This window comes from Salvelinus namaycush, chromosome 10 (assembly GCF_016432855.1).
Source record: "Salvelinus namaycush isolate Seneca chromosome 10, SaNama_1.0, whole genome shotgun sequence".
NCBI lineage: Eukaryota > Metazoa > Chordata > Actinopteri > Salmoniformes > Salmonidae > Salvelinus > Salvelinus namaycush.
This window is the reverse complement of record NC_052316.1, coordinates 49,618,885-49,631,122: the sequence shown is the minus strand read 5'-3', so window position 1 is coordinate 49,631,122 and position 12,238 is coordinate 49,618,885. Positions and strand designations below refer to the sequence as shown.

The following is a 12,238-nucleotide window of genomic DNA, read 5'->3' as shown; positions in this document are numbered from 1 at the left end:
CTTTGTAACCTGGACCATTACAGTAGTGAGTCACTGAGCCACTTTGTAACCTGGACCATTACAGTAGTGAGTCACTTTGTAACCTGGACCATTACAGTAGTGAGTCACTGAGCCACTTTGTAACCTGGACCATTACAGTAGTGAGTCACTTTGTAACCTGGACCATTACAGTAGTGAGTCACTTTGTAACCTGGACCATTACAGTAGTGAGTCACTTTGTAACCTGGACCATTACAGTAGTGAGTCACTTTGTAACCTGGACCATTACAGTAGTGAGTCACTGAGTCACTTTGTAACCTGGACCATTACAGTAGTGAGTCACTGAGTCACTTTGTAACCTGGACCATTACAGTAGTGAGTCACTGAGTCACTTTGTAACCTGGACCATTACAGTAGTGAGTCACTGAGTCACTTTGTAACCTGGACCATTACAGTAGTGAGTCACTGAGCCACTTTGTAACCTGGTCCATTACAGTAGTGAGTCACTTTGTAACCTGGACCATTACAGTAGTGAGTCACTTTGTAACCTGGACCATTACAGTAGTGAGTCACTTTGTAACCTGGACCATTACAGTAGTGAGTCACTGAGTCACTTTGTAACCTGGACCATTACAGTAGTGAGTCACTGAGCCACTTTGTAACCTGGACCATTACAGTAGTGAGTCACTGAGTCACTTTGTAACCTGGACCATTACAGTAGTGAGTCACTGAGCCACTTTGTAACCTGGACCATTACAGTAGTGAGTCACTTTGTAACCTGGACCATTACAGTAGTGAGTCACTGAGCCACTTTGTAACCTGGACCATTACAGTAGTGAGTCAGTGAGCCACTTTGTAACCTGGACCATTACAGTAGTGAGTCACTGAGCCACTTTGTAACCTGGACCATTACAGTAGTGAGTCACTGAGCCACTTTGTAACCTGGACCATTACAGTAGTGAGTCACTGAGCCACTTTGTAACCTGGACCATTACAGTAGTGAGTCACTGAGCCACTTTGTAACCTGGACCATTACAGTAGTGAATCACTGAGCCACTTTGTAACCTGGACCATTACAGTAGTGAGTCACTGAGCCACTTTGTAACCTGGACCATTACAGTAGTGAGCCACTTTGTAACCTGGACCATTACAGTAGTGAGTCACTTTGTAACCTGGACCATTACAGTAGTGAGTCACTTTGTAACCTGGACCATTACAGTAGTGAGCCACTTTGTAACCTGGACCATTACAGTAGTGAGTCACTGAGCCACTTTGTAACCTGGTCCATTACAGTAGTGAGTCACTGAGCCACTTTGTAACCTGGACCATTACAGTAGTGAGTCACTGAGCCACTATGTAACCTGGACCATTACAGTAGTGAGTCACTGAGCCACTTTGTAACCTGGACCATTACAGTAGTGAGTCACTGAGCCACTTTGTAACCTGGACCATTACAGTAGTGAGTCACTTTGTAACCTGGACCATTACAGTAGTGAGTCACTGAGCCACTTTGTAACCTGGACCATTACAGTAGTGAGTCACTGAGCCACTTTGTAACCTGGACCATTACAGTAGTGAGTCACTGAGCCACTTTGTAACCTGGACCATTACAGTAGTGAGTTCTTGTGCAGCTTGTTGTTTGCTCTTTGCACATATCACTGTATCATCTGCATACATTTGAACTTCAGACCCAGTACAGACAGAAGGCAGATCATTAATGTACAGGCTGAACAGGAGGGGCCCCAGTATTGACCCTTGGGGCACGCCCACATCATAGCTAAGAGTGGGCGACAGCTCCTTGCTCACTCTGACACACTGAGTTCTGCCTTCAAGGTAGGATTTCATCCATCTCAAGGCATCGGGGGAAAAGTTTAACTTGGACAATTTTGTGATGAGAATCTCATGGTTAACAGTATCACAAGCCTTCCTTAGGTCCAGAAACACAGCCCCAACAACGCCCCCTTTGTCCATCTTGGACTTCACATTTTCCAGAAGAAAGCAGTTGGCCGTTTCTGTGGAGTGTTTCGCTCTGAAGCCAAACTGCATGGAGTGTATTGTGAAGGGGCTGTTGTTGAGGTGGGCAGTTGTTCTGCTACACACTTTTCAACAACCTTTGACACCACAGGTAGAATGGTCTACCGTATCGAAAGCTTTGGCCAAGTCAATAAAAATAGCAGCACAACATTGCTTAGAATCAAGGGCGATGGTGACGTCATTGAGGACCTTTAAGGTTGCAGTGACACATCCATAACCTGAGCTGAAACCAGATTGCATACCAGAGAGAATAATATAGACATCAAGAAAGCCAGTCAGTTGATTATTGACACGTTTTTCCAACACTTTTGATAAACAGGGCAAAATAGAAATAGGCCTATAACATTTAGGATCAGCTTGATCTCCCCCTTTATATAAAGGACAACACAACTGATTGGCTTAAACACATTAAGAAGGAAAGAAATGCCACTATTTAACTTTTAACAAGGCTCACCTGTTAATTGAAATGCATTCCAGGTGACTACCTCCTATGGCTGATTGAGAGAATGCCAAGAGTGTGCCAAGCTGTCAAGGCAAAGGGTTTTGAAGACTTTGAAGAATCTCAAATATAAAATATATTTGGGTTTGTTTAACACTTTTTTTGTTTACTACATGATTCCATATGTGTTATTTCATAGTTTTGATATCTTCACTATTATTCTACAATGTACAGCTGGGACAGGAGAGAGTCGATCTTCGAGGCATTCTTAGTCGATCACCAAACATTTCTATAGAAAAGTCAACAATAAAGCCTTGAACTTTATATCATTGGTGTTGCTCTGTTGGCGGTAGGTGCACTTGATTCAGAAGCTCTGTTGGCGGTAGGTGCACTTGATCCAGAAGCCCTGTTGGAGGTAGGTGCACTTGATCCAGAAGCCCTGTTGGAGGTAGGTGCACTTGATTCAGAAGCCCTGTTTGCGGTAGGTGCACTTGATTCAGAAGCTCTGTTGGCGGTAGGTGCACTTGATTCAGAAGCCCTGTTGGCGGTAGGTGCACTTGATTCAGAAGCCCTGTTGGAGGTAGGTGCACTTGATTCAGAAGCCCTGTTGGCGGTAGGTGCACTTGATTCAGAAGCCCTGTTGGCGGTAGGTGCACTTGATTCAGAAGCCCTGTTGGCGGTAGGTGCACTTGATTCAGAAGCCCTGTTGGCGGTAGGTGCACTTGATTCAGAAGCCCTGTTGGAGGTAGGTGCACTTGATTCAGAAGCCCTGTTGGCGGTAGGTGCACTTGATTCAGAAGCTCTGTTGGCGGTAGGTGCACTTGATTCAGAAGCCCTGTTGGCGGTAGGTGCACTTGATTCAGAAGCCCTGTTGGCGGTAGGTGCACTTGATTCAGAAGCCCTGCGCACCGGGTAGGCAAAGTGTTCCCATTTTGACCGGTCCGCTCCTGATCCCCAGGATCGTCATCTTGGTTGGCGTCCTGCGGTAGGAGCAGCGCGTCGGGGAGGGGGTACTGTCACGTGTGCTCCCCCTCCGGCCTCTAGGTCACCAGGCAGCTTGTTATGGTGCACACCTGTCACCATCTTTACTCGCATCTGCGCATATTGACACTCACCTGGACTCCATCACCTCCTTGATTACCTGCCCTATATATGTCACTCCCCTTTTGTTCCTTCCCCAGACGTCATTGTTTCTGTTTCCTGTCTGTGCATTGTTTCTGTTTCCTGTCTGTGCGTTGTGCGTGTTTCCTGTCTGTGCGTTGTGCGTGTTTCCTGTCTGTGCGTTGTGCGTGTTTCCTGTCTGTGCGTTGTGCGTGTTTCCTGTCTGTGTGTTCTTGTTTTGTTCATTAAATGATGCTCTCCCTGAACTTGCTTCCCGACTCTCAGCGCACATGGTTATAAGAACATTATTGGTAGGTATATATCCAATATGCTATGATAATGTATTAGGCCAGGTATATAGCCAATATGCTATGATAATGTATTAGGCCTACTGCACAAACCTCATTCCTACAGAACTGTTTTTATTAGGTTACATTTTTAAAGTCATGTTTAAAAATCTATATTTCTGAGCGGTAGTTCTCGGCTTGCTGCGAAAGTGATCTTGACTCAGAAAAGGTTGGTGACCACTGCTTTACTTTATTTGGATCTCCGTTAGCTTTTGCCGAAGCAGCAGCGTTTCTTCCTGGGGTCAACTAAATAATAAAATGGCCCCTTCAGCGAACAGTAGCTTTAGTCATAATATACGTTCCTGAAGTATCGAGGAGATGTATGGATTGATCATATCCATAGACTATGAAGTATAGTTACAGGGCCTTCAGAGAGTATTTATACCCCTGGACTTACAGGGCCTTCAGAGAGTATTTATACCCCTGGACTTACAGGGCCTTCAGAGAGTATTTATACCCCTGGACTTACAGGGCCTTCAGAGAGTATTTATACCCCTGGACTTACAGGGACTTCAGAGAGTATTTATACCCCTGGACTTACAGGGACTTCAGAGAGTATTTATACCCCTGGACTTACAGGGACTTCAGAGAGTATTTATACCCCTGGACGTACATGGCCTTCAGAGAGTATTTATACCCCTGGACTTACAGAGATTTCAGAGAGTATTTATACCCCTGGACGTACAGGGCCTTCAGAGAGTATTTATACCGCTGGACTTACAGGGCCTTCAGAGAGTATTTATACCCCTGGACTTACAGGGACTTCAGAGAGTATTTATACCCCTGGACTTACAGGGACTTCAGAGAGTATTTATACCCCTGGACTTACAGGGACTTCAGAGAGTATTTATACCCCTGGACTTACAGGGCCTTCAGAGAGTGTTCTTTCCCTTGATGAAAGATTTTTTAAATTTTTGTACTAAAAACTCCCTACTCCTTGCCGGTGACAAGCATACCCATAACATGATGCAGCCTCCACCATGCTTGAAAATATGAAGAGTGGTACTCAGTGATGTGTTGTGTTGGATTTGCCCCAAACATAACACTTTGTATGTAGGACGTAATGTAAAAATCTGTTTTACTTTAGTGTGCATATTTTTTATTCTGTACATCAGGGATCATCAACTAGATTCAGCTGCGGGCCGATTTCAATTCTGGAGCGGATGGTCAGGAGGCCAGAACATAATTACAAATAATTTGAAGACTGTAAATTTACCGCAAGAAGCCCAAACATATGTTTGACTGAATCATAATAATTTCAAACCTTGCATCCATTAAACTCACCGTTGTCCTCATGGTGAAATCCCGAAGCGGTTTCCTTCTTCTCCGGCAACTGAGTTAGGAAGGACGCCTGTATCTTTGGATGGTGTATCAATATACCCTGTCACTACAAAGTGTAATTAATAACTTCACCATGTTCAAAGGGATATTCATCTGCTTTTTAAATGTTTACCCATCTACCAATCAGTGCCCCTCTTTGCGAGGCATTTGAAAACCTCCCTGGTCTTTGTAGTTTAATCTGTGCTTGAAATGCACTACTCGATTGAGTGCCCTAACAGATAATTGTATGTGTGGGGTACAGAGATGGGGTAGTCATTCAAAAATGATTGAACACTGAATGAGTCCATGCGATTTATGTGACTTGTTAAACACATGTTTCCTCCTGAACTTATTGAGGCTTGCTCTAACAAAGGGGTTGAAAACTTATTGAGGCGTGCTCTAACAAAGGGGTTGAAAACTTATTGAGGCTTGCTCTAACAAAGGGGTTGAAAACTTATTGACTGAAGACATTTCTGCTTTTATTTTTTTCTTAATTAAAAAAAAAAAAGTGACAAAAAATCCACTGACATTATGGGGTATTTTGTGTGGGCCAGTGACACATCTCAATTGAATCCATTTTAAATTCAGGCTGTAACACAACAAATGTGGAAAAAGCAAAGGGTAAGTACTTTCTGAAGGCACTGTATGACCTCATCTTGTGAGGACAAGTTGACTGAGTGAGTAATATAGTAAACAAATATTCATCCAGGTTAACACAGACACACCCTCAGATGAGATCACAAAACTGAAAACCTTCAGTAATCACCGACTGGATGTTTCACTAACGTACAAGAATCTAAATCCCGTCTGTCTGTTGCTGCAGTGGTGAGGGTGGTTGTCTGTCTATCTGGCTGTCTGTCTTCAACAGTGGTGAGGGGTTTTGTCTGTCTGTCTGTTGCTGCAGTGGTGAGGGTTTTTGTCTGTCTCTGTCTGTTGCTGCAGTGGTGAGGGTTTTTGTTAGTCTGTTGCTACAGTGGTGAGGGTGGTTGTCTGTCTATCTGGCTGTCTGTCTTCAACAGTGGTGAGGGGTTTTGTCTGTCTGTCTGTCTGTTGCTGCAGTTGTGAGGGTTTTTGTCTGTCTCTGTCTGTTGCTACAGTGGTGAGGGTTTTTGTCTGTCTCTGTCTGTCTTCAACAGTGGTGAGGGTTTTTGTCTGTCTCTGTCTGTTGCTGCAGTGGTGAGGGTTGTTGTTAGTCTGTTGCTACAGTGGTGAGGGCTGTTGTCAATGGGGAGGGTTGTAGTCTATGGCGAGGGTTGTAGTCTGGCGAGGGTTGTAGTCTATGGCGAGGGTTGTAGTCTGGCGAGGGTTGTAATCTGATGGCGAGGGTTGTAGTCTGGTGGCGAGGGTTGTAGTCTGGTGGCGAGGGTTGTAGTCTGATGGCGAGGGTTGTAGTCTGATGGCGAGGGTTGTATTCTGTCTGTTGCTACAGTGGTGAGGGTTGTATTCTGTCTGTTGCTACAGTGGCGAGGGTTGTTGTCTATGGCGAGGGTTCTAGTCTGATGGCGAGGGTTCTAGTCTGATGGCGAGGGTTCTAGTCTGATGGCGAGGGTTCTAGTCTGATGGATGGTGAGTTTACAACGTTAATGTTCTATCTTCCTCTCAGAGCCACGTTCCAGGGAGGAAGTCAGCAGAATATTCCCAACTGGAGAGCCAACCTGCCCAACAGGACAACAACACCACTGCGAGGTGAGCATCTCATTAATATCCCTGCAGTTATACAGTTACACTACATTTCTGTCTGGGGAACGTTGCTCTCATAGCAATCCTCCAAGGAGATATTTCAACTGGAGTGTTCAAGAGTTTTGTCTCGCCCGGTGAAACGGATGATGGTCTTTAGTTACTGAGGAGAGTGCTGTTACAGGTGTACATCTCTTTTCGAAATGTTGTGATTGGCAGTCTTTGCTCTACTGGATCTATTGTCTCACCATGATAGACTCCCAATGGTAATGTCTGCTGTGAGGCTTTGCCAGTAGAGTAACCCTTCCCAAGGGTGTTCTCTGTCAGACCACTGGTACGTAATGTAGCATGGCTGTAACCCTGTCAGACCAGTGGTACGTAATGTAGCATGGCTGTAACCCTGTCAGACCAGTGGTACGTAATGTAGCATGGCTGTAACCCTGTCAGACCAGTGGTACGTAATGTAGCATGGCTGTAACCCTGTCAGACCAGTGGTACGTAATGTAGCATGGCTGTAACCTTGTCAGACCAGTGGTACGTAATGTAGCATGGCTGTAACCCTGTCAGACCAGTGGTACGTAATGTAGCATGGCTGTAACCCTGTCAGACCAGTGGTACGTAATGTAGCATGGCTGTAACCCTGTCAGACCAGTGGTATGTAATGTAGCATGGCTGTAACCCTGTCAGACCAGTGGTACGTAATGTAGCATGGCTGTAACCCTGTCAGACCAGTGGTACGTAATGTAGCATGGCTGTAACCCTGTCAGACCAGTGGTACGTAATGTAGCATGGCTGTAACCCTGTCAGACCAGTGGTATGTAATGTAGCATGGCTGTAACCCTGTCAGACCAGTGGTACGTAATGTAGCATGGCTGTAACCCTGTCAGACCAGTGGTATGTAATGTAGCATGGCTGTAACCCTGTCAGACCAGTGGTACGTAATGAGGCATGGCTGTAACCCTGTCAGACCAGTGGTACGTAATGTAGCATGGCTGTAACCCTGTCAGACCAGTGGTACGTAATGTAGCATGGCTGTAACCCTGTCAGACCAGTGGTACGTAATGTAGCATGGCTGTAACCCTGTCAGACCAGTGGTATGTAATGTAGCATGGCTGTAACCCTGTCAGACCAGTGGTACGTAATGTAGCATGGCTGTAACCCTGTCAGACCAGTGGTACGTAATGTAGCATGGCTGTAACCCTGTCAGACCAGTGGTACGTAATGTAGCATGGCTGTAACCCTGTCAGACCAGTGGTACGTAATGTAGCATGGCTGTAACCCTGTCAGACCAGTGGTACGTAATGTAGCATGGCTGTAACCCAGCTGTGACAACACACATTCGCTCTCTGGCCGACCGGCTGCTCATATGTCGTCATCAGACCTTCTGCTAGACCAGACCGGTCCGTCTGCTGCAGGCATGTGGGTCATTAGCTCTCTACCAGACCACCAAAATGGCCATTGTTCGGTTCAGCGGGGGAATCTGAAATATCATAGCCAGTCGTGGTTTAAAAATCGTTATTAAACCAAAGTGAGATTATTAAGCAACACTGAAGCATGCTTGAGAGCACCAGCTGTTCCGGATGACTGTGATCACGCTCTCCGCAGCCCATGTGGGTAAGACCTTTAAACAGGTCAATATTCACAAGGCCGCAGGGCCAGACGGATTGCCAGGACGTGTACTCCGAGCATGCACGGACCAACTGGCAAGTGACTTCACTGACATTTTCAACCTCTCCCTGTCCGAGTCTGTAATACCAACATGTTTCAAGCAGACCACCATAGTCCCTGTGCCCAAGAACACTAAGGTAACCTGCTTAAATGACTACCAACCCGTAGCACTCACGTCTGTAGCCATGAAATGCTTTGAAAGACTGGTCATTGCTCACATCAACACCATTATCCTAGAAACCCTAGACCCACTCAATTTGCATACCACACCAACAGATCCACAGATGATGCAATCTCTATTGCACTCCACACTGCCCTTTTCCACCTGGACAAAAGGAACACCTATGTGAGAATGCTATTCATTGACTACAGCTCAGCGTTCAACACCATAGTGCCCTCAAGGCTCATCACTAAGCTAAGGACCCTGGGACTAAACACCTCCCTCTGCAACTGGATCCTGGACTTCCTGACGGGCCGCCCCCAGGTGGTGAGGGTAGGTAACAACACATCTGACACGCTGATCCTCAACACAGGGGCCCCTCAGGGGTGTGTACTTAGTCCCCTCCTGTATTCCCTGTTCACTCATGACTGCACGGCCAGGCACGACTCCAACACCGTCATTAAGTTTGCTGATGACACAACTGTGGAAGGCCTGATCACCGACAACGATGAGACAGCCTATAGGGAGGAGGTCAGAGACCTGACCGTGTGGTGCAATGACAACAACCTCACCCTCAACGTGATCAAGACAAAGGAGATGATTGTGGACTATAGGAAAAAGAGGACCAAGCACACCCCCATTCTCATCAACGGGGCTGTAGTGGAATATGTTGAGAGCTTCAAGTTCCTTGGTGTCCACATCACCAACAAACTAACATGGTCCAAACACACCAAGACAGTCGTAAAGAGGGCACGACAAAAACTTTTCCCCCTCAAGAGACTGAAAAGATTTGGCATGGGTCCTCAGATCCTCAAAATATTTTACAGCTGTACCATCGAGAGCATCCTGACTGGTTGCATCACTGCCTGGTATGGCAACTGCTCGGCCTCCGACCGCAAGGCACTACATAGGGTAGTGCGTACGGCCCAGTACATCACCGGGGCCAAGCTTCCTGCCATCCAGGACCTCTATACCAGGCGGTGTCAGAGGAAGGCCCTAACAATTGTCAGACTCCAGCCACACCATGACAGCGCAATACACAAGGGGTGGAACAGTGGCAAAGGTACCCACAGGACAAACAGAATAATATTAGTCTGAGGAGAGATTAAATAGCATTAATACAACAAAAATAATTCTAAACACACCTTTAGTTTACAAAGTTAAACAGATGTATTTTTTCTTCATAATAAGCAGCATCCCGGACATAGTCATCTCTGCTACCGCATGGCAAGCTGTACCGGAGCGCCAAGTCTAGGTCCAAGAGGCTTCTAAACAGCTTCTACCCCCAAGCCATGAGACTCCTGAACACCTAATCAAATGGCTACCCAGACTATTTGCACCCCCCCCCTCCCCCCCCTCTTCTACGCTGCTGCTACTCTCTATTATCTATGCATAGTCACTTTAATAACTCTACCTACATGTACATATTACCTCAATTACCTCGACACTGGTGCCCCTGCACATTGACTCTGTACCGGTACCCCCTGTATATTCCCGCTATTGTTATTTACTGTTGCTCTTCAATTATTTGTTATTCTTATCTTTTACTTTTTAATAGGTATTTTCTTAACTGCATTGTTGGTTATTAAGGGCTTGTAAGTAAGCTACACCTGTTGTATTCAGCATTTCACTGTGAGGTCTACTACACCTGTTGTATTCAGCATTTCACTGTAAGGTCTACTACACCTGTTGTATTCAGCATTTCACTGTAAGGTCTACTACACCTGTTGTATTCAGCATTTCACTGTGAGGTCTACTACACCTGTTGTATTCAGCATTTCACTGTGAGGTCTACTACACCTGTTGTATTCAGCATTTCAATGTGAGGTCTACTACACCTGTTGTATTCAGCATTTCACTGTAAGGTCTACTACACCTGTTGTATTCAGCATTTCACTGTGAGGTCTACTACACCTGTTGTATTCAGCATTTCACTGTGAGGTCTACTACACCTGTTGTATTCAGCATTTCACTGTGAGGTCTACTACACCTATTGTATTCAGCATTTCACTGTAAGGTCTACTACACCTGTTGTATTCAGCATTTCACTGTGAGGTCTACTACACCTGTTGTATTCAGCATTTCACTGTGAGGTCTACTACACCTGTTGTATTCAGCATTTCACTGTAAGGTCTACACCTGTTGTATTCAGCATTTCACTGTGAGGTCTACTACACCTGTTGTATTCAGCATTTCACTGTGAGGTCTACTACACCTGTTGTATTCAGCATTTCACTGTAAGGTCTACTACACCTGTTGTATTCAGCATTTCACTGTAAGGTCTACTACACCTGTTGTATTCAACATTTCACTGTGAGGTCTACTACACCTGTTGTATTCAGCATTTCACTGTAAGGTCTACTACACCTGTTGTATTCAGCATTTCACTGTCAGGTCTACTACACCTGTTGTATTCAGCATGTCACTGTAAGGTCTACTACACCTGTTGTATTCAGCATTTCACTGTCAGGTCTACTACACCTGTTGTATTCAGCATTTCACTGTAAGGTCTACTACACCTGTTGTATTCAGCATTTCACTGTCAGGTCTACTACACCTGTTGTATTCAGCATTTCACTGTGAGGTCTACTACACCTGTTGTATTCAGCATTTCACTGTAAGGTCTACTACACCTGTTGTATTCAGCATTTCACTGTGAGGTCTACTACACCTGTTGTATTCAGCATTTCACTGTGAGGTCTACTACACCTGTTGTATTCAGCATTTCACTGTAAGGTCTACTACACCTGTTGTATTCAGCATTTCACTGTGAGGTCTACTACACCTGTTGTATTCAGCATTTCACTGTGAGGTCTACTACACCTGTTGTATTCAACATTTCACTGTGAGGTCTACTACACCTGTTGTATTCAGCATTTCACTGTGAGGTCTACTACACCTGTTGTATTCAGCATTTCACTGTGAGGTCTACTACACCTGTTGTATTCAGCATTTCACTGTAAGGTCTACTACACCTGTTCTATTCAGCATTTCACTGTGAGGTCTACTACACCTGTTGTATTCAGCATTTCACTGTGAGGTCTACTACACCTGTTGTATTCAGCATTTCACTGTAAGGTCTACTACACCTGTTGTATTCAGCATTTCACTGTGAGGTCTACTACACCTGTTGTATTCAGCATTTCACTGTGAGGTCTACTACACCTGTTGTATTCAGCATTTCACTGTGAGGTCTACTACACCTGTTGTATTCAGCATTTCACTGTGAGGTCTACTACACCTGTTGTATTCAGCATTTCACTGTAAGGTCTACTACACCTGTTGTATTCAGCATTTCACTGTCAGGTCTACTACACCTGTGGTATTCAGCATTTCACTGTGATGTCTACTACACCTGTTGTATTCAGCATTTCACTGTGATGTCTACTACACCTGTTGTATTCAGCATTTCACTGTGAGGTCTACTACACCTGTTGTATTCAGCATTTCACTGTCAGGTCTACTACACCTGTTGTATTCAGCATTTCACTATAAGGTCTACTACACCTGTTG

At 45.2% G+C, this 12,238-nt stretch overlaps 1 protein-coding gene across 1 annotated transcript in view; it reads left to right on the top strand.

The window, feature by feature from the left end:
- Positions 1-12,238, top strand: part of LOC120054383 (protein Shroom2-like) — a 157,242-nt gene that overhangs the window by 91,196 nt on the left and 53,808 nt on the right. The window contains exon 6 of the mRNA XM_039001795.1: positions 6,824-6,906. Within this exon, the coding sequence (XP_038857723.1) occupies positions 6,824-6,906 (83 nt within the window). The remainder of the gene's footprint in view (positions 1-6,823; positions 6,907-12,238) is intronic.